At 39.0% G+C, this 22,949-nt stretch overlaps 2 protein-coding genes across 2 annotated transcripts; one reads left to right on the top strand and one right to left on the bottom strand.

Annotated features, from left to right (window-relative positions):
• Nucleotides 1-3,819: 3,819 nt before the first annotated feature.
• egr2a (early growth response 2a) lies at nucleotides 3,820-5,259 on the bottom strand. The gene is given in 2 exon segments (XM_020047064.2): nucleotides 3,820-4,677; nucleotides 5,238-5,259. Coding segments are annotated over 2 exon segments (816 nt in total). The 3' UTR covers nucleotides 3,820-3,883.
• A 5,542-nt stretch (nucleotides 5,260-10,801) lies between these two features.
• Nucleotides 10,802-22,779, top strand: kif11 (kinesin family member 11). Its single transcript, XM_010869868.4, has 23 exons — nucleotides 10,802-10,946; nucleotides 11,157-11,262; nucleotides 11,497-11,629; nucleotides 11,922-12,019; nucleotides 12,132-12,210; nucleotides 12,305-12,490; nucleotides 13,324-13,448; nucleotides 13,547-13,637; nucleotides 13,770-14,012; nucleotides 14,097-14,192; nucleotides 14,811-14,899; nucleotides 15,024-15,111; nucleotides 15,815-16,003; nucleotides 16,080-16,287; nucleotides 16,947-17,119; nucleotides 17,240-17,365; nucleotides 17,479-17,637; nucleotides 18,375-18,514; nucleotides 20,198-20,477; nucleotides 20,718-20,940; nucleotides 21,922-22,082; nucleotides 22,286-22,390; nucleotides 22,486-22,779. The coding sequence occupies exons 2-23, from the start codon at nucleotides 11,186-11,188 to the stop codon at nucleotides 22,597-22,599; spliced, it is 3,183 nt and encodes a 1,060-aa protein (XP_010868170.2). The 5' UTR covers nucleotides 10,802-10,946; nucleotides 11,157-11,185; the 3' UTR covers nucleotides 22,600-22,779.
• The last annotated feature ends 170 nt before the right edge of the window (nucleotides 22,780-22,949 follow it).

Genomic DNA, 22,949 nt, shown 5'->3' with positions numbered 1-22,949 from the left:
ATATACACCAATCAGCCCTAAAGTTATGAACCATGACAAGTGAAGTGAAAAACACTGATAATCTCTTTATCATTGCACCTGTCAGTGGGTGGGATATATTAGGCAGCAAGTGAACATTCTGTCCTCAAAGTTGATGCGTTACAAGCAGGGAAAATGGGCAAGCGTAAGGATCTGAGCGACTTTGACAAGGGCCAAATTGTGATGGCTCGACGACTGGGTCAGGGCATCTCCAAAACTGCAGCCCTTCTGGGGTGGTCCCAGTCTGCAGTGGTCAGTACCTATCTAAAGTGGTCCAAGGAAGGAAATGCGGTGACCCAGCATCTCATTAATGCATGTGGGGAGCGAAGGCAGGCCTGTGTGGTCTGATCCAAGAGACGAGCTACTGTAGCTCAAATTGCTGAAAAAGTTAATGCTGGTCCTGATGGAAAGGTGTCAGAACACAATGCATCACAGTTTGTCGAGTATGGGACTGCATAGCCGCAGACCAGTCAGGGTGCCCATGCTGACCCCTGTCCACTGCTGAAAGCACCTACAATGGGCACGTGAGCATCAGAACTGGACCACGGAGCAATGGAAGAAGATGGCCTGGTCTGATGATTCATGTTTCCTTTTACGTCACGTGGATGACGTGCATGTGTGTCGCTTTCCTGGAGAACACATGGCACCAGGATGCACTATGGGAAGAAGGCAAGCCAGCTGAGGCAGTGTGACGCTTTGGGCAATGTTCTGCTGGGAAATCTTGGGTCCTGCCATTCATGTGGATGTTACTTTGACACGTACCTACCTGAGCAATGTTGCAGACCGATCCATGGAGGCCCCACCTCGCAACCTATAGGACCTGAAGGATCTGCTGCTTGGTGCCAGATACCACAGCACACCTTCAGAGGTCTAGTGGGGGTAAGGGCTGTTTTGGCGGCAAAAGGGGACCTATACAATATTAGGCAGGTGGTCATAATGTTATGGCTGATCGGTGTATATATTGTTTTTCCCTTGCTATCTGGGATAGCAACCTTTCTTTTACTGTAGTGAGAGGATAATCTGCTGCTCAACTTAAAGTGCACTCAGAAAGTATTCAGACCCCATCACTATTCCACATTATGTTCCCAGGAGCTATTGTTGGGGGTCTGGGGCTACTTCCCACAAATTAAAAAAAAATATATATTGTTTGAGAAATAATTTTCTGAATTCTTAAGAACCAATGCAGCTGTTTCTTGATTTCAACATCCTTACATTTATGGGTATAAATAATATTTGTTATAGTTGAAAATGTATCTACAGTAATAATGGAATTATTTCATTCTGATGTGGCAGTCTCCCTGCTGCTGTGGAACCCTCACAACAGGAGTTGTTTATTGAATCTATTGTTCAATTATTATTGCCACACATTTCCACCAAAAATTTCAAAAGGGATCACAGACTATTTTCAATCATTGATAGAATTTATTTTCATTCATAAGGAAATATATATTTCACGCTTCCAGTCTGTTTCATCAGCTGTTGCACAAAAACAATTCAACATGAAAAACAGGATTCTTACTGCACTAGGACTTTAATAAAGTTTGATATTTGTTGTGGATTCTAAAGATTAGTAGGAAGCATAGCTCCTAAAATATGCTTAAATTGCAGGGTTGTTACAATCAGGATGGTTGTGGAAATTCTGTTACAGTTAATAGTCAATAAGGTTTGACCGAAGTTTTAAAATTAGACTTTCAATGAACAGCTTCTAACTGTCCTGCCGTTAAAGAGTGGATGTTGAGCTCTAAATCAAAAAGTTGAAAGAAAAATGTATTGACTTGTAACCAAAAACCAAGCAAATCATTATAAAATGATGCCAAACCTTTAATATAAAAGAAATAACATATGATTTGATATCTAATACAAAAATAGTTACATTGTTTCCTAATCTACCCAGAACTAATGTCTTGATATAGGTTCTGAGTCCATATGTGTTAGGACATGAGATTGGAACGGAAACCAAGTACTCCACCCTCTCTTTCAAAATATTTGGCCAAATCCCGCCCTGGAAAGTCACTAGAACTAATGCTACTTTTCATCTCACACAAACTTCTGTCTCATGGCAGCTCTAGACAGCGCTACTGGGCCATTTATGTTTACATATTCTGTCAACGACAGATAATATTTTTACTTCTACAACGCATTTGTTTCGGTTTCTTCTTCACTCTTACCTGCGGTTACTACTTTTGGTTAAGACACTAGTTGTGGAGGGACTGCTCATTCTAAACAATCAATGAGCAGGTTGGTTCTTTGGCAAGTGCTGTGGCAAATGCTGACTCAGTATACCTCTCCCGGTGTTTCTTTGACAAATCCCATGTAACGCCCTTTGCTAAACGAATGGTGCTAACAGAGTTCTCTGTCACACTGCTGCCTCAGCTTCCTGAGGTCTCTCAGTATACACACGCACACACATTTCCAACTCTACCATCCAGATCATTAATTTACTTAACAACAGCCTGACTTACTGTCCAGCAGTCTGCACCAGCAGGTCCAGGTGAAATGATTAGATACTTCATTGATAAAAGCAATTCCATTGCAGCTGAGCTGGTGCAATTTAAAAGGAGCGCCTCCCAAAAACCCGACTTTCAAGCAATTTGTTTTCAAAGTAGCGCAGTTGTGCAGGGAGAGCAATCCAGGCAACACTGCTCTGCTGGCTGTGTTAAAGGTTTTGCACATTGTTGTGATTTGTCAGACAAAAATACAACCATAACTCCCATACTAGTGGACTAATGGAGATTCATTGTCTATGCTTTTCTGTAAACTCCACTCTCAACATAAAGCAGGTGTGGTTATTGTAGTTGCTTTTTGAAAAGATAGTTGTTCAGAAGGTTTCTGAAATTTTGCAGAGACTCTCCTATCCATGCTTCAAAGGGTGCGACAACAAAGAAGAATTTGGACTGGGAGCAGCCCTCCCCTGTACGGGTGGGATGGCCAAGGACTTAGATTAGGCAGAATATAGAGCGCGTGTTCGAGATGCACAGTTCAAACAATGGTTGAAGGTAGGTATTTGGAGTCAAGCACCATGGTTTGCAGTGGATGTGATCGGAAATTGTAAATCCAAATTTGACTCCTGACTCTTAAGTTTAGCTTAACCAAGATGGTGAATACTTTTGCAATGAGCCAATTACTATATTTCATTAACAGATTTAATTAATGATTTATTTTATTACTTTTTCACATCAACATAGTCTGTGTATGTATGTGTTTTTTGTCTGAGTTACAAGACAGTAAATCCATATTATTCACACTTCACAATGTAACAATATTTTCCAAAGGGGTAAATACTTGTGCAATCCACTGTAGATGATGATAATTGGAACACACCATCCCAAGCCAGACGTCTATCTCAGTAATATTAGTCATTGCACTCCTTTCCCTGCTGTAATTCAAGGATGGTTAACATTGGATGTGAGGGGTTTGAAACTGAGATATTTTCTCCTCATTCCCTAATTTCCTCATTTTCAGAACCTGACGGAGAAAAAGGTCAAAGTGAGACGTCTTGCTTCCTCGTCCAATGGGTTTTGGGAAGGAGATGAGGACAGAGGATGTCAGAGTATGAAATTAAAGGGTTCCCGCTGATGTTTCATGTCATAGGCTTATTTACTGCAGAGGGAGTGAGACTTGTCATCAGAGACCCCTCCAGTTGTGCTCCTTGCCTACTCTTAATGTACTAATCACTTGTGTTTGAGCACATTTGCAGGTAACTGACCAATTCTGTGTTTATTTTATTTAGGACCATAAATCTTCATGAATTACTCTGCGCATGTGATGTGGATATTATTAAATATATTGGTGCTGCCGGGAAACAACGTTTGTCTAAACCATAAATAAATGAACCCAAATTAATAACTTGTCACAGGGTCATTCATTACTTTTTATCTTTTTGTCTTAAGTGGATTTTTGCATGTCTCCTTCTCTCATCACTCCTGGCAAACTTTCTTCCACAGTGGTCGCAGGAAAAGGGTTTTTCTCCAGTGTGCGTGCGAATGTGTGTAGTTAGGTGGTCGCTGCGACTGAAACTGCGCATGCAGATGCGGCACTGAAAAGGCTTGTGTCCGGTGTGGATCCTGACGTGTCTGCTTAACTCGTCGGACCGGGAGAACCTCCTGTCACAGGCCTCTGCTGGGCACGGGTATGGTCGCTCATGGACAGGTGTCTTGCTTGGGCGGTTGGGATACTTTCTGGGTCTCAGTATTGGCCTAAGCTGTACATTTGGAGTGTTGTAAGGATTGGGTAAACAAGGGGTTTCCACTGCAGGTCCCCCAAGCGTAAAATTACGTATCGTGTTCAGAGGCGTCAGAGGCGGAGGAACCCTCAGAGAATCCAGTGAAAATGACAATGCTTTTCTATCAGGAAAAGCCTGTATATCACGTTGGCAATTTGGCTGGTAGAACCCACTGTAGTCTGGCATGATGGTTAACAGAGTGCTGTCCACTGATGACTTTGGTGACGTGTATGAGTAGGAGGGCTGTGGATAGGATGTGGGGCAGGTCGAATTTGCCAAGTAGGTTGATTGGTCCTGGTACATTTCTCCGCTACCAGAATAAGGTGGCAGAGCATACATGTGGTTTATATCATGTTGACTCTGTGCCATGTTGCAGCTCACAGTTCCTGCATAAAGATGCAGTGGTTAAGTTGAGGTAGACACCAGGGACGAAGGGGCTAGCGTTGTATCAGCACTAAATTAATGACACCCCAGGGATTCCAGTGTTCTCCTGCACCTCTGATTGATAACCTCTCTATGATACTGCCTGATGTCTCTGATGTTACGCAAAGTTGCAGAGGAAAGACAACTCAAAGCTGGCCTTTGTCTTCACTCACACGATAACCTGGAATGCAAAGAAAAAGTTACTTCGATGTGTGGCCAAATTTTTAAAAAGAGAGAAACGTCACATCATGCTTTACAAAAAATATGTTGACATACTATACCAACCATTTATTCTTATTAGATTAGTATAAACCAATAATATTACATTTTCTTATCTTAAATATGATGACTATTGATATGCAGTTTGAAACTAATATTAATAACATGTTTTTTTATACCTCCCATTTTATACCTCAGTTAGCTATGAATTTTCAAGGTTAAACGCAAATGGTTTTGATAACACGGGGCACAAATCATGGTTAACAATTTTCTGGGACCCTTTTTGGCTTGACAGTGTCACTTTCACTACTAGTGTCCAGCATCACAGAGCGCATCATTAATCCTGAAATCTCACGTGAGTCCTTTTTATCGGTCATAGCATTGAAAAGTAACTTTCAAAATGATATCATCATTAATTAATTCTTGCAGTCTGTTGCAATTGCTCCATCCAAATATGGAGTATTTACACTGTAATTTCAACAACAAAAAAACAGTGAAGTGCCATTTCCGAAAAATACTTCATTTTTAACCCAGTTCCCATGTAGATATTTCCTCTTCCATTGAGCAGATTTTTTTTTATTGAACCACTGACTGTTACTTTAACCATAGTTAAACCATAGTTTTAGCTGTAGTTTTCTTTTCTTTTTTTACCAAGAATATTTGCTTCAAGACTTAATGAGCTTTTAATGTCTATATGACTGTCATGGTAAAAATGATCTAATGTTTAAGTCTCTGCCAGTAACCTATTTTACAGTTTAAATTTATTAATTTGTTGCCAGTATACAGAAGGGTCATTGGAGAGACTATTAATCATTCTTTACTTTTAAGTTGCCAAATATGTACAGACTGAAAATATGTATTACATATCCGAACCTACTCAACATCCCACTGTATTAAATAATATTGGGCATCTTTGTTAATGCAAGGGCTGAGGCAAACCCTGTAAACACTGTCTCAAGACCTACACATCCACCATGACACACAGGTAATGAGGCTGCTCACTACATGTCCTCCACAAGTACCGCTAATTGCTATTCTGTCACAGAGGATAACATCGCCTGATAATGGGAATGATCTTTGGACTTAATACCCAAACAGAGTTTGACAAGTTCCTAATTACATCAAACTGTTTAGGTATTGGTGTAACTGTTTCTAAAAGTAAATTATCCTTCACATAGACACTGCACCACTCTTATTTAATTTAAATATGTTCATTGTTATTTTAGCTACTGTATAAACAACCCAAAATAATTTTGTCCATTGCCAGACTATATATACCTCTCAGATATAAGTAAATAAACTTTAACGTTTTGAAGATTTATGATCTATTCGTCATGTTCAAATGGTTTATAAAATCTGTTTAATAACCAGATTTTAGCATTATTTTTTTTAATGACCTTGATATATGACTTATGATCCAAAATTGTATAACATTTGTATAACATTTAAAATATTGTATATTTTAGTTTAGTACAAATCAAAAATTAAGGGAAAATACTTTTTGAGGGTTAAAACTACAAAGAATTTGTAAAATTACAGGATATTAGAAATGTAAAGCAAGACTTGACTCCTTAAGCCATGACCTGCTGAAGTCATAGTAAAAGTAATTGTATGCTGTTTTTACCTTTTGAGTTCAATTCTGACAATGAGGGTTTGCTGGATTATTTTACTATCTTCACTGAAGTGTTCCCTGAACCCAAATGTTAGGAGAGCCACTGTATTGTAATGCCAGCAACAACATGAACATTCGTCAACCAAACATCCTAAATAGCCAGTGCGCAGTCTTCCCTCCCTAACTTCTCTCTCCTCTTGGAGGGGGGAAAGGAATCCCTTTTTAAGTACCCAATTCAACGCCCACAGTTACAAAAATTTTCGAGTATTGTGTGAACGCAGCCTCCCTCGGACAGATGGGGGGTTTGTCCTGTTTCAGTGTCCGGCCGTTAGGGTGCACATTGGACCTCCGTGGGGAATGGTGCCCTCTTTGCATCCCTCGCCCACGCGCCGCCACATTGAGCTGAATTTGAGGGGCGAGGGGGGGGGGGGCGTTTTGTGTTGTGATGCCTCAGTGTCATCTGGGGGTCTGAAGACCTCTGCATGACGATTAATCAAATGTCATGTGTGTTTTTTGTTACTATAGATCTTTGTTTGCTAACACTAGGCTGATATAGGAGATGATGCTTTATTATTGTAAATCTGGTTTTTCGTAAAACGTATAATACATAGTAAAACAATAATTTTCTTCTCGATTTTCAGTAAGCTTAACATTTAGACCAGGCGAGACAATCCATTTATTATTGTGCTTTTTTAAATGGGATTAATGTATATGTTTGAATCACTCCTAATCTCACATTATTTAAACCACATTCATAAGCTTTAAGATCAACTTGACAACACCAATAAGTCTTAGCACTGTATTGTAACTACTTTAACACGTGCTTTCAGAACACTTTCTTAAAAATGATATAACCATGCAGCTCTTCAATATACAATGATATAACCATGCAGCTCTTCAATATACAATGGCACTCAAGATAAATTGTTTTTGTGTGTAGAGTAAAATACTGTGCTTAATGAAGAGTAGATTGATGTATTTGCAAATATCCTCCTCTGATATAGCTTAATTGAATACATAGTAGGTTATATATAGGGCGTATACTATATTGTATAGTTTGCAACACTTTAGATTTTTCAGACATATCTACATATTTCCTTTAAAAATTCAAAGTAACAATACTGTAACCAATAAATTGTCTCCAAGAAACAGACTAAGCTTTGTTGTGGACTAAAAGTTACACTCAATTATTCTGTGGTCTTAAAGTGAATGGCATGCTCAGAATTCATACATTAACAGTGAATTATTCACGAGTGTATGCTCAATTCTAAATCTATACAGCATATCAATCCAGGATGCTTAATCTTTGTCTGGGTAAACTGGTCCTGGGATTCCTGAATATTCAACAGCAGGGGACAAAGAAAACCCACTCACAGACATGAAGGAGCCCCGCGATTGCTTACCTGTAATGTAATGATGGTACTGGTAAGTCTCTTCCACAGGCCGCCGAAACAATAACACCCAGGGCCTTAGAGAGAGAGAGGAAGAGATGCTTCTGCTGCGGCAGTCCCCTAACTTGTGATCGACCAATGTTACCCGCTAGAATCCTCTAATGGAGTGGGTCATATAATGTTTCTTTTTCTGAGAGACTGATGCAAAAAGAAACAATAGGATTGTTCCCACTTGACTATGCTTCCACCCTCGCAGTGAAAATTGTTATGATAATGAAGTGAAATTGTTAGACCCAGCACATTGTAATAGAAAAGGTCTCTTTGATCGGAGAAACCGGAGGTGTTTGGGTCACTCAAACCCCATGCCAGGGGTGTGGCCTTGGTGACAGCTGCTCTCGTGACGATAAACCTCCAGGAGTAGCTCATCTCAGAGACCCAACCACCACTGATTGTGTGAAGGATTATATTTCAGACCGCTCCATTTCTGACGAGCAACATTGTAGTTGGAATAGGACTTTATATACTGCTTGGCACTGTTGTCCGATTCTGATGTCAATTTGGATAAGGAAAAATAAATATTATTGTACTGAAAGTAAGGAAATCAGTGAACGGAGTGGCCAATAAGGGGCTGAAACAATTATTTCCTTTTTTACTGAGAGTTTCAAAAACAGATTAAGATTGTTATACATTATAATTGCTGAATAATCACATTTGGGTAGGGAAACTGTCGGAATTGTCTGTATGGTGGTGTTTGTGTGAGTGTGTGTGTGTGTGTGTGTGTGTGAGAGAGAGAGAGACTCACACAGGGGAATAACCCTTGTTCCCACTAGGATGTGTGGGTGGATGCCCCCCAGGAGATGGATGACTGTGCTCTGCAAGGTTGATGGGTGGTGTCATGTCTTAAAATATGAGACAAAGAGTAGAGGTGAACAAGGTCCTACGTAGAAAGTAAAGGGGAAAAAAACTGCCAATAGAGCTGCATGGAAGCATGTTATTGATTCGTTGTAATCTTTTTTCTAATTCTTTATATTATATTGGGAAAACTTAATAAAATACTAGTAGAATATTGACGATTGAAAACAATGTTTATCAACATACTGTCATGTACGGTGTCCTCTTTGTATGATTTGGTGTTTCCCAATTTATATTTTCAGTTATTAGTAATCATATTGCATAAGTCAGACATGACCAACTAAAAACAAAACCCGGTTTAAAGTAAATTATTGAACAAGAAGGAAGTATTATTTTTATCCTGATGTTTGATGCAATAATGAATCACAGATTACGTTCTTGTAATGATGACTGACTCTACCATTCCAGTGCACTTCGCCAGTCCAATACACTTGCCTTATGCAAATCTCAAACACTAAATATTGTATATCTATGCCCATATGTGCCTTGTACTACCTTGCTTTCTGGCTGACTGATTACCATTTTTGCCCTCATTGTACAACCTGTTAAATTGTTTATTTTAAAATTTTTCTTCTTGATTAATCTCTACCTCCTTGATGTTTTACTCATTTTATTACATTACATTTAACAATGAATTAATTACAATTTTTGATAAAAAATTCACAAAACTACTCTTCTGTCAAAATAAAACTATAGAGTTTTCCATAAAAAGGAATAATGAATAAAACAGTAATTGCTATATCTTGAGTTAATAATTAAATGCAAAATGTACTTTCATCTGAAGAGAGGACTAAGGAACACTGACCAATGGTCCAGTTCTTTTCCTCCATCGCCCAGGTAAGACCCTTCTGAAGTTGTTCAAGAGTGGCTCGAAACTAGGAATGCAACACTTGTAGCCCATTTCTTGGACACATTTGTACATGGTGGCTCTTGATGCACTGACTTCAGCCTCCGTCCACTCCTTGTGAAGCTCCCCCAAGTTCTTGAATCGGCTTTGCTTGCCAATCCTCTCAAGGCTGTTGTCATCCCTGTTGCTAGTGCACCTTTTCCTACCACACTTTTCCCTTCCAGTCAACTTTCCATGAATATGCTTTGATACCACACTCTGCGAACAGCCAGCCCTTTCAGCAATGACCTTCTGTGGCTTACCCTCCTCATGGAGAGTGTCAATGAGTGTCTTTCCCAATGATTGTGGTTGTGTGTACTGAACCAAACTGAGAGATTGAAGGCTCAGGGAGTTAATTATTTGATTAGAGCTCTTCTCAGGTGGACATTTTTGTAATTTTTTAAAATTCTAATATTTTGAGATGCTAGATTTTTTTATTTCCATGAGCTGTAAGCCATAATCATCAAGATTGAAACATAAAAGGCTTGAAGTGTTTCATTTTGTGAAACGAATCTAGAATATATTGTGTCACATTATTATTTGAATTACGTAAAAAATGAACTTTTCCACGACATTCTTATTTTTTGAGCTGTAGTTTTATAACAAATGAAGAGAGAGTATACACTCGAGCTTTTTTTCTGGTGGCTAACCCGAACGCGAAGTGGTCGTTTGTCCCAATCGGAGAAACCTTTGGGGAGATGGGAAACTCTTGACTGCGATAGTGCTGCACTCCATCAATGAGTGACTGGGAGTCAATTGGGCTCTATCTCAAAAACGTAAAATTAGCACTTAATACGAGAACAATTTGTTCTTTGTTATAATGTGTCGTTTTGGAATCGTAACACTTGGTACTTTCGAAGAAAATGCGCATCCTTTCGATTTCGTGACTAATACTATTAGTTAAACAACCGCATGACGCACCATGACAACGGAAACACAACATGTCAAAACTCTGCTGGGCGGGAGTGTTATCCGCTCTTTGATCAAACACTAGGTTTTCTCTACTGTATATGTCCCGTGATGCATCACCCCTCCATTTTCCATGTGACCTCAAACTGCCAATGAAATCGCGTTTTAGATATACCGCTTTAGCTATTGGTTATTCTTCTCGAACGAAAAATATTTGAAATGTTTTTTGAAAAAAATAAGTCCCACGATAAGGCGACAGCGTTGGCACGCTTCATTTAATTGTACATTTAATTATTATTTAGCTAACTTGATATTTACATAAAAACTGATCAACAAAAAGAAGGCAGCCATTAGGTAAGGATGCTTTTCAAAATGTAATTAAGCCAGCGTAAAGTTAAAAGTTGTTCATATTACCCGACGTTAGTTTAGCGCAGAACAATACTTGATATAACGTTAGCCAGCTAACGTAGCTTGCTATGTTCCTGTTATTGGTTAATTTAGTAGTTAACTACAGTAGTCCGATTGTAATGTTATGTTAACATCCTTTGTGTTTTTGTGTTACAGTTGACGTTTGCAGTATTTGAAGTGCAAACATGTCTTCGCACAACTCTTTCAATGTCGCCAAGAAAGATAAGGAAGGGAGAAATATTCAAGTCGTTGTGAGATGCAGGTATGCTTGCTTATAGCTAGTTATCTGAACTATACTTTATTGATAGGTAACTATGAAACCCATTGGGATTTAGATGAGTAACTTCAGTCATGTTTGCTTACTAACTAGTTAGCTAAATACTGTTACTACAATGGCTTTAAATGAATGAAACATCAGTCGGTAGACCGTCGCGGTCATAACGTTAAGCTAACTGTATAGTTCGCGGGTTTTAGTCACTTCTGTTTACTTCTTCAGACCCTTCAACATCGCTGAACGCAAGTCTTGCTCCCATGGAGTCGTTGATACTGATCAAAACAGAAAAGAGATCAATGTTCGTACTGGAGGGATCGGCGACAAAGCCGCTAGGAAAACATACACCTTTGACATGGTAAATTGAATGTAACGTTTTTCCTGTAAATATCTTGCAAGTGTAACGTTTTTATTTTATTAAGTTGGCCTAATTTCCATTGTTTTCCAAAACCGCTATTAATAAAAACGATTTTAATTATTTTGTTGTTGTAATTTCATAAAATAAAATTCGTAATAAATCAGTGTAAGTAATTTAGTGCATGTCTGATAGAGAAGCAATTCATAAAATAATAAAATGCTCAAATTCTTCTGGTCTGTTTTACACGTGTAGGTACTATTAATGGTCAACTAAAATGTTATCGAACCCGCAGGTGTTTGGTGCCGCAGCCAAACAAATTGAAGTGTACAAGAGTGTAGTGTGCCCTATTTTGGATGAAGTGATAAGTGGATACAACTGTACAGTTTTTGCGTAAGTAAGGACAAGATTTGGCACAAGGTTGCAATTGTAAACTGCTGGTTTGGCTGTTGGTTTTATGCAAGAGATTTTTCGAAACTGTCTTCTTCCCATTTTTGCCATGTAGATATGGCCAAACGGGAACCGGAAAGACCTTCACAATGGAAGGAGAAAGATCTCCTGATGAAGAATTTACATGGGAAGAGGTATAACAACTTCTTGCAGGTCTTGGGATTTACTTATTTTTTTATTATTTTCCTTACTCTGTGTACTAATGTTGTTTTAAATTGACTCTGTTAGGACCCCCTTGCTGGTATCATTCCCCGTACCCTTCATCAGATATTCGAGAAACTGTCTGACAGTGGAACTGAGTTTTCTGTCAAGGTTTCCTTGTTGGAGATCTACAATGAAGAGCTCTTTGACCTGCTGAGTCCATCTCCCGATGTCACTGAACGCCTTCAGTTGTTTGATGATCCACGTAATAAGGTACTATCCATTTTCTCATTATGTTCCTGGTCACAAAAGCATTAACACTGTTCCCGTCAGACCCGCTGTTAACGTGCTCCTCAAAGGTTGTAATTGACAAATCTGCCGTTTAACCTTTGTTATTAAGGTTTAAGTTATGACATGCAGTTAGGGTAATAAGGTCCTTGTTCTACGAACGGAGTTCAGGACAGGCATCATATGAAAATGTATCAAATTTTACAGAAGTGAAAATATGGGTGTGTTTTAAGTGCATGTAGTATCCTGTGACAAGTTCAGAAAATCATGTTTTGGTGTAAATTAAGTTAAACACTTTTTACAGTTTCTCTTTAGCCACTATCAAGTCTTCCTTAGTCTCATTCTGCAGTTACAGGACATTGATAAAATATGAAAGGAACCTTTTTTTCTGTGAAGTCCTACATAATTATACTGACTGTGTTGTCTTTCTAAAAGGATGAATTTTGATGTTTTTGGAGCATTTTTCTGTGCCCTGCAATGGCAGATTGACACTTAACTAGACTGTTGCTATTGTGTTTTTTACTTTCATTGGGAATTTCTCTTCTGAGCAAAGCTGGTTAAAACCCAAGCCAATGTACAGGTTTTTATTGATACACTTAAAATGGAAATCATAGTTTTGTTTAGTTCGTGAAGTGCTTGGCATTGTTATGACATACTGTTTATCTTAACAATATAATGTATTACTTTACTAAATCACTACATAATTAATGTGAAATTATTTTAAATGGTATCCTATAGTCATTGAAACATTTCTTATATGTTATTTACGTAAGGCATAGATACTGAGTTTGAGGGTTAAAATAGTCTCCTTATTTTAGAGGGGTGTAATCATCAAGGGCCTTGAAGAAATCACAGTACACAACAAAAATGAGGTGTACCAGATTCTGGAGCGTGGATCTGCGAAGAGAAAGACTGCCTCCACTCTCATGAATGCCTACTCTAGGTAAACCTGCATGTCTAACCCTCTATGCTTGTCAAGCCCAGAGTGTTACTGTTTCAGGGTTTGGATTCCATTGATCTCCTCCCTTTTTGTCTTTTCAGTCGTTCTCACTCAGTGTTCTCTGTCACAATTCATATGAAGGAGATCACTGTTGAAGGAGAGGAACTGGTCAAGATTGGAAAATTAAACTTGGTATGGTTAACCTTGATGTGTGTTCAGGCTTGTTTATGATGTTCCTGGTCTTGTTTGTACAGAAAATACCACCTCATCCTCTGTAACCTACAGCAGCTTAAATGCATTATCTGTCTTGCGCTCCGCTTGTAGGTTGACCTTGCAGGTAGTGAGAACATTGGCCGGTCTGGGGCTGTGGATAAGCGGGCACGTGAGGCTGGAAACATCAACCAGTCTCTTTTGACACTGGGCAGGGTGATCACTGCACTGGTGGAGAAGAGGCCCCATGTTCCCTACAGGGAGTCCAAACTAACCCGCATCCTCCAGGACTCGCTGGGAGGACGTACCAAGACGTCAATCATTGCCACAGTTTCCCCAGCCTCCATCAACTTGGAGGTGTGTCTGGCTCCGTCTTCACAATAATATCTTGCTTGAAGCCTTATCTGTTATACTTACTTTTGAATTTCATGAAATCCCCAGGAAACTCTGAGTACCCTGGACTATGCGAACAGGGCCAAGAACATAATGAACAAGCCTGAAGTGAATCAGAAGCTGACTAAGAGAACTCTTATCAAGGTAAATATTTAAAAATTGACCAACTTGGGACTTAGTGTGGTTTACATTTTCTGCCGGGTAGTACAATATCTTTTGAAAATGTGTTTTTCTGAGTGTCTGCAATTCTGTTTTTACGGGAATCCAAATTGCTGTAGTTAGAGTTTTGGCAGTATAGGTGTTGGAAAACAATGGAATAGCAATGGAACCTGGCAATAAAATCTAGCTGTCACTTTGTTTGCATTAGTCTAATTAGCGATTTGAGGTCATTTGTTTTCATGGTTACAAACTAGCTATGGAGGAAGCCATAGTCACAATATGGCTGTGACTATGAATATTGCATTTTTATTTGATATAGATTTAGTCTACATTATCGCAAAACATGGATCATGTTCTTAGATCTTCTAAAGCTTCATCTACAACTGTCATGTCTGTTACATTATGGTAAGGCCAGAACCTTCTTTGTTGTATTTCTGCTGTTCAGAAATTAGGCATAGGCTACTTCATGGTTCAGAACAGAGTAAGTTGTGTGAAGTTAACTAACTTGCCTAGGTCCTTCGGTTTGAAAAATTGTTCTCTAGGGTTGGGTAAAACCTATTCGTAGCCTATTTTATTCATGGGACAGAATTTTTTTTTCATCAGGAATACACAGAAGAAATTGAACGTCTAAAACGGGATTTGGCTGCCACTCGTGATAAGAACGGAGTGTATCTGTCATCTGAGAACTATGAGTAAGTGCCCATTGTTTAACACTAAAATATTGTGTATGAATCACATTTTTATTACTGAAGTTTTGTTTAGAATTAAATCAGTTGTTGAGAAGGTGTGATTCAACCATCCTTTATCCTCCACCAGGAACATGTCATGCACAATATCTTCCCTAGAGGAGCAGGTAACAGAATACACTGACAGAATTGCAGCTGTGGAGGAGGAACTGAAGAGGGTAAGTCTAATTCTGTTCCCGATTTTAGATCCTACAATAACAGAATTAAATTATCTGGTTCGGGTTACCCTGGTGGTTAGTGTTGATGCTGTGAAAAGTAATTGCATTTTATTTTCAAACCATGTTGTTTAAATGAAAGGGGGAAATAAAAAGAGGAAAAACACTGTCGTTCCAATATGGCAGAAAACTATGCTTGTTTGAGCAAATAAGATGAATATGTTCGTATTGAATTCCATATAGACCGGTGTGCCATATCCGTTCAGCTACTGTAGGGCTGTATGCAAGTAGTCAATTTGTCACACAGGTCATACTGTCGTGGAAGTGTGAGTAAAAATGATCCATTTACAAAAAATATTGGAACCTGGGTTTGTATTAATAATTTTTGTCTTTTTGGTAAACAAGTTCAATTCTTTTTACAAACGGGAATTGTTCTTCATTCCACAACCACACACGCACACAATGGATAGTGTTCAGTCAATTTGCACTGCACTTTGTGTGTCCCCATAGTTGGATACTTGCTTTGTTTTGGGTTATGCTGTCTGTAGTATCGACTGATTTATGTCTGCATATATTCTCGCTGTCCAGGGACGTTATTTAACAATTTTAAATCATGAATGTTTTTTTTTTTTAGTGGCTTTAATTGAAATGTAATACTCAATTGCTTCTTAGTGTCAGGTTCATTGACCAATTCATTCCTCCCCAGGTCACAGAGCTGTTTGATGACAGCAAGGAGAAGCTGGACCAGTGCACCAATGACCTAGAAGAGAAGAAACAGAAGCTCGAGGAGACTCACAAGAACCTGCAAGAGACTAAGCTGAAGCTCACAGAAGAGGAATTGATGGTGTCTGAGTTGGCTACCACTGAGAAGAAGCTGTACAACACTGCAGACAAGGTTAGGGTGACATCTTTGACAAAATACTGTGTATTCAAATGGTTTTAGGCAAATTCTAATTTCGTATTTTTCTCAGTTGCTGACGACGGTTGATGCTAGCACTAAAGATGTTTTTGGCCTGCATGCCAAACTGGAGAGGAAAAAGCAAGTTGAGGAGCACAACTCTGAGATCCAGATGACATTCGCTGAACGCATGGATGCAGTTTTCAGCCAGATGCAGAACTCCACAGAACAACAGTTTATCAGGCAGAAAAGCATGTTGGATTCCTACAGAGCCTCAGTTGGTGAGCATCTTGTAGTCGACTGGTGCTATGCAGTGTCTAGTGAATGTAAAAGGGTTAGGTTATGTTTGTTACACTTGCACATTTACACAACTGTTTCTGAATTTATATGAAAATGACGGGGTCTTTATTGCATAGGCCTTCACCCTTAAGAGTTAATCCTTGGTGGAAGCACTGTGAGCAGCCATTATTAGAGCTGTGAATAATTAATTGTAACTTGATATGATTTGTCAATTGCTTTGGCTTTTTACTTTTGGTTAGAAATTTGAGATACAGTATTATTGGCAGCATTATATTTTAAGTATATTTTTCATTGGCAGCATCAGAATCTTGTCAACCTTTATTTTAAACCTTATTGTGGAATAGTTGTTTCTCAAATGAATAATTTGATACAGGTTTTGAGTGGCCCTGAATAGTCCGGTCCTTTTCATAACTATAATCTGCTTTAAAATGGTTTTTTATATTGTGGTTTTTCAGTGATTGCCAGCAAATGACTAAATGTGAGCAATCTCAAAAACAATAAATAGTTAATGTTGCCCTCAGTGTTCAAACTGCATCCCTGATTGGCAAAACAGATGTTTGTGATTTAACAAAAGTTTCTGCAAACAGTGTTTAACTTGCAACTATGATCTTACTGTCAAATGTCTGTCTTTTGCTCACAGAGGGTCTTCTCACAGTGAATGACAAAGCTTTCAAAGGGTCCATGGCTACCGTAGCTACATCCTTCTGTGGCCTCAAAGACTTGGTTACTGATGGCATGACCAAGTGTCAGGCTAAAATAATGGAACAAGAGTCACTGTGCGAGGAGGCAAAATGCAGCCTGCACCAGGTTTTGGTAAGGATAAAGATGAAGCCATGTCTAATATTCTCTCATATGGTACATGTCCACATCTGTTGGAGTAGAAATTAGTGGATTCATGATGAACACTTTCCCCCCCCCCCATTTTTATTAAAGGAAGAGCATAAGATGGAGCTTGAGGTTGTCCTTTTGGCCCAAGTTTTGCCGGGCCTCAGTGCCATCACAGCCATGAATGAAAGCCTGAAGAAAACGTTGGAGAGCCGCCATTCTCTGGCAACAAGGGTAAGGGACGCTAGCTAAAATATATTTATTGGTGTCATAATACTTTGTAGAGTATAAATTTGACAATAGACAGATTCTTGAATGCATTATCTCTCCCCCCCATCCCCCCCAAGTTGGAGTCCATGAAGGTGGAGATGATGTCATTCTTCAGCGGACTTGCCCAAGACCTGGCTGCCCTGAGGGGAATGGCTACAGAAGGTCTTGACTCCCTAAAAATTGAGCACCAGAAGCTAAAGGAACAGATCAGCAGAGCAGACAAGGAAAATGAGACGGTATGGCTTGGGACTCACTGGAATTAGAGTAGTTAAACGTTTTCCCCATCATGGTTGTTGACTGTGTAGGTTCAGATTAGTATTTCCTAGTTGGGCAAACCGTATGATAAGAAGCTGAATGACCTAATGAGATTTTTTTGACGTGTCAATCTTTTGCTCTACCAAGACCGGCTGGTAGTTGCTGCTAGGAGGAAAGAGTGTAATGGCTAATTGGACTTCTCAATTGGGATCGGAGAGAAAATACAGCAGTAAAAAAATTGTTTTGCATCCTGTAACATAGAAAGCATGATATTGATGCGTAAGCGTGGTCAAAACAAAAGCATCTGGTTTTCAGACTTAACTCTGGGTTTCATACTCCCCATCTTCAGGTCATTTTGCTTTTTAGCTAAAGATGATAGTAAAATTGTAAAAAAGAGACCTAATTTCTGCCTTCTATAAAAATGCAATATTTTGATTGAGATGCAGTGTTGAATATTCAACTAGAACCAGTGTTACTTAAGGGGCTGTGAATGCAGAGAGCTGATGTCGTTACCAGCTAGTATTAACCAAACTGTTTTCCAAGTTGCCATTTCTCATCTTACAGTACATTTATACTATCAAAACTATGCAAGTGCATTGTTTTATGAAAATGAAACTATTTTTACAAGACACAAGCTATATGGATATTGGCTTCAGTGATTTAAGACCAATAGTGATGGAGCACATAAAAAATACGCATTCTGTCTGTGGTCCTACAGGGTATGAACCAAATGATTCAGTGTCTACAGAACCAATTGAATCTCCTGGTCATTGAGAACCGTAATAGCTATGCTGGCCTGATGAATGCCTCAGACTCCCTGCATGTCCCTGTCCACTCCCTTCAGCAGACACTCCAAACGTAAGTACAACTAGGCTCCTAACTGGGCCATTAATGTAATGGACTTTGGTCCTTTGCATTGTCTTTCTACAATGGATATAAAGTCTACACACCCTTGTTAAAATGCCAGGTTTTTGTGATGTAAAAGAATGAATAAATCATGTCAGAACCTTTTCCACTTTTAATGGGACCTATAATGTGAACAATTCAATTGAAAAACAAACTGAAATCTTCAAGGGGGAAAAATGTAAAACCTTCCAATAACCTGGTTGCATAAGTGTGCATCCCTCTTATTACTGGGGATGTGGTTGTGTTCAGAATTAACCGATTCAAACTCATGTTAAATAGAAGTCATTACTCACCTGCCATCATTTAAGAGACTCTGATTAATAACAAAAAGTTCAGCTCTTCTAGTAGGATTTTCCTGACATTTTCTTAGTTGCATCTCAGAGCAAAAGCCATGGTCCGCAGAGAGCTTCCAAAGCATCAGAGGGATCTCATTGTTGAAAGATATCAGTCAGGAGAAGGGTACAAAATAATTTCCAAAGCATTAGATATACCGTGGAACACAGTTAAGACAGTCATCATCAAGTGGAGAAAATATGGCACAACAGAGACATTACCAAGAACTGGACGTCCCTCCAAAATTGATGAAAAGACCAGGGAGGCTTCCAAGAGGCCTACAGCAACATTAAAGGAACTGCAAGAATTTCTTACAAGTACTGGCTGTGTGCTACATGTGACAACAATCTCCCGTATTCTTCATATGAATGGGTTAGGGTGGCAAGACGGAAGCCTTTTCTTACAAAGAAAAACATCCAAGCCCGTCTGAAGTTTGCAAAAATAAACATCAAGTCTTCTAAAAGCATGTGGGGAGATTTTATGGTCTGATAAAGCCAAGGTTAAACTTTTGGTCATAATTCCAAAAGGTATGTTTGGCGCAAAAACAACACTGCACATCATCCAAAGGACACCATACCCACAGTGAAGTATGGTGGTGGCAGCATCATGCTTTGGGGCTGTTTTTCTTCAGCTGGAACTGGGGCATTAGTCGGGGTGGAGGGAATTATGAACAGTTCCAAATACCCGGCAATTTTGGCACAAAACCTTCAGGCGTCCATTAGAAAGCTGAAGAAGTTCACCTTTCAGCATGACAACGACCCAAAGCACACATTCAAATCCACAAAAGCATGGCTTCACCAGAAGAAGATTAACGTTTTGGAATGGCCAAGCCCAGACCTGAATCCAATTGAACATTTGTGAGGTGATCTGAAGAGGGCTGTGCACAGTCTGTCAGATTTGAAGCGCTTTTGCAAAGAAGAGTGGGGAAATATTGCCACGTCAAGATGTGCCATGCTAATAGACTCCTACCCAAAAATACTGAGTGTTGTAATAACATCAAAAGGTGCTTCAACAAAGTGTTAGTTTAAGGGTGTGCACACTTATGCAACCAGGTTATTGTGAGTTTTTTATTATTTTTTTTTTCTCAAAGATTTTTGTTTTCCAATTGAATTGTTCACATTATAGGTCACATTAAAGGTGGAAAAAGTTCTGACATGGTTTATCTTTTTCTCATTCTTTTACATCACAAGAACATGGCATTTTAACGGGGGTGTGTAGAATTTTAAAATCCACTGTACATGTCACTGTCATCACTTATATTTGAGCCTCTACAAAGCCTCAAACTCCTATTATGTTCTCCAGGTCAGTCAGTGCTCTTGAAAACCAGACCACCATGCAAAAGGAGTGTATGGAGTCCAGCACCGTCAGCCTGATCTCTGAGTTTAATCAGAATGCCTTGGAAGCCCAGCACACAGTAGAGGAGTGCTCCAACTACTGCAGTCACCTGCACAGCTCTCTGACCCAGCTGGGTGAGAAGAGCCTGCAGTGGTGTGCCTCCACCATGGAAAGCACTGACTCCCGGGCTCAGGCTCAGCTTACCCTGATCAGACAGAACAACGCATCCGCTCAGAACTTGCTCCTGGTAAACTTGATACTCCGAATGTTATGCATGATTACATAAAATTGGCTAACTGCCGTGCGGTTTTATGCAACGGACCATTGATGTCTCCTGTAGTTTTTCTGTTAATTTATTTGTTTTAGCTAACAATTTTGTAGGGTGCTGCCTTCAGTTTCCATTTTGCCAAATTGCTTAGTTTTGTAATTCCTTGATCGTCCATTGTTACTGAAACTGACCTCTTTGATTTCGTTTGGTGTCTATCAGAGTGTGGAGCAGTGCTGTGAGGAAAGGGTACAGGAGGTGAGTGGGCAGCTGAAGCAGCAGCAAAGGAAGGTTGAGGAGGACCTGATGTCAATGAAGGAGAAAACCTCACTGGATCAGAACACCTTGGAACATCAACAGACTGAACTCAAGGCCCACGTGGATGATGGCCTGGTTCGTGTCCACCGGTTCCTCAGCGAGGAACTCAAACAGGATGTCCCAACTGGTGAGCCTAATGAATATCTGCAGTGTTCAGTTGAGCTAACTTGTTTGTGGAAACCTGTTGTGGAATTCAAGTCAAAGCATTGCAGTGATGATTGAAACAAGTGACATTGCCACTTAACTTTACATGTACTATAATTTGTAATTTTGGCAACATAGAAATATAGGCTCCTTTTTAAATTATTAATCATCATCAGAAATTCCTTTTGTACTACTAGTTAACAGTAACTTTTAAGTCTGTCACCCACCATAGCAGGCATTATCTAACATTCACCTTGCTCTTGGTAAAGCTGTTGCAATACATGCTGCATTTATTTTTTTGATGGGAGATTTGTCTTTGTCTTATTGGAGAACATAACTTTGCCACATGGTTTTGATATCCATTCATCTTGCCAATTTAACCTCATAAGAATGCTAACTCCTTAACACTATTTTGGAAATACTTTTTTTGTCCTTAAAAAATGCTAATAAAATAAAATATTTTATAAAAGTGGGGGGATGAATTACCCACAATGCTCGAACAGTCTCGTTGTATAGCAGTATTAGTGCCTTAATTATTATAAATTAATACAATGTACAAATCCAGTGGATTTTTCTCAAATGTCTGACTCTCCTTCATATTTTGTCTTTTAATAGTTATACTTAACTAATGTAAGCGTAACTTATTAAATAGACCTAGACCTATTCAATAATTATGATTTACTAAAACATAATAATTTTATATTAGCAGAGCACAAATGTAGTTAATTTACTCAAGAACCTAGTATTTAACTGCACTTGAAAACATCAAGTGATATAAAATATTATTGACATGAGTTGGTACCACAGGCGTTGAGTTCTATTGACCGTGTAGATGTTTTAGTCAGTACTCAATTGAAGTTGGACAGTTACTTATTACAGTGTAACATAAAACTGCCTTTTTTTTTTGTACAATCTTGGTCTGATTCACTGAGGTCTTCATTTTTCCTTTTTTTTGTCTGGGCAGGTACAACTCCTCAGAGGAGAGACTTTGTGTACCCACGTGTCCTGGACAAGTCCAAGAGCAGGGCAGAACTGCTGGAGAATCTCCGCCACAAGCAGGAGGAGCTGCAGGCAGCCCTGTTGCAATGTGACACGTTGGAGGAGGAGGAGAAGCAGGTTGATCAGGTACACGAGAGGTTGTTTAGATTCCAATTTTTCTGGGCTTGGTAGCATGGTTCTTAGATCTGGCTGAGTACATGGATCATGATTCCATTAACTGATCTGCATACACTGACTTACATTGACACATCTTTGCTGTTGAGCATGTATTAATAAATTCTGACATTGTGTACAGAGTGGTATGTTTATTTTTACTGTAATTGTCACAGGACTCTCTGGAGGACGAGGTGTACAATGACAGCAATGTCACAGAGCCGTCTTACATTGATGAAAATCTAATGTGCTATGAAAATGGAAGAGTTCCTTTCTTCAAGGTAAAGTTAGCCTGTTTCTCTTTAGTGAAGTAGTTTTCTCTTGTTTCATGTCTAAGCCATGTCTTTTAATTTGTTTTGTCGTCTTCTGCTTTCAGCAAAAGAAGGCCAACAAGAAAGAAAACAAATCCCTCAGTCGTTCCAAGATGGCAGAAAATGAATCTCAGGCAACACCACCTAAGTCCAAATTACCGCTCAGGTGTCAAAACTAGTTGAATGTCATTGTCCTTTGTTTCTTACCATTTGTTTTAATGTTTTGCCTTTTACTATTTTTCTGTTCTATATAAGTGATGCCTTTTGTGTTGACTTTTAAAAATGGATGAATGAATTTAACTGTACATTTCTTAAATTTGTATGTGTAAAACTATTATTAAACTGTTATTTTAAAGATGTTTGAGGTCCCTTGTTTGATTTTTAACAACACTGGTCTAGTAAACTGCACATTCTTTGAAAAACAGTTGTGGTATATCCAAAATGGCTCCCAAACTGAACAAAAAATGTATTATAGTGTTGGTCCCATGGTTCATAAACTTAAATAAAAATCCCAGAAATGTTTCTAACA

Source organism: Esox lucius, chromosome 6 (assembly GCF_011004845.1).
Source record: "Esox lucius isolate fEsoLuc1 chromosome 6, fEsoLuc1.pri, whole genome shotgun sequence".
NCBI classification, from domain to species: domain Eukaryota; kingdom Metazoa; phylum Chordata; class Actinopteri; order Esociformes; family Esocidae; genus Esox; species Esox lucius.
The sequence above is the reverse complement of the archived record's forward strand: the minus strand, read 5'-3'. Positions and strand labels throughout refer to the sequence as shown.

Coding starts and splice junctions, on each gene's coding strand:
- kif11 (XM_010869868.4), top strand. CDS start 11,186: ATGTCTTCGCACAACTCTTTCAATGTCGCCAAGAAAGATAAGGAAGGG. Junction 13,638..13,769: donor AGATTGGAAAATTAAACTTG/GTATGGTTAACC, acceptor CTCCGCTTGTAG/GTTGACCTTGCAGGTAGTGA. Junction 14,013..14,096: donor CAGCCTCCATCAACTTGGAG/GTGTGTCTGGCT, acceptor TGAAATCCCCAG/GAAACTCTGAGTACCCTGGA.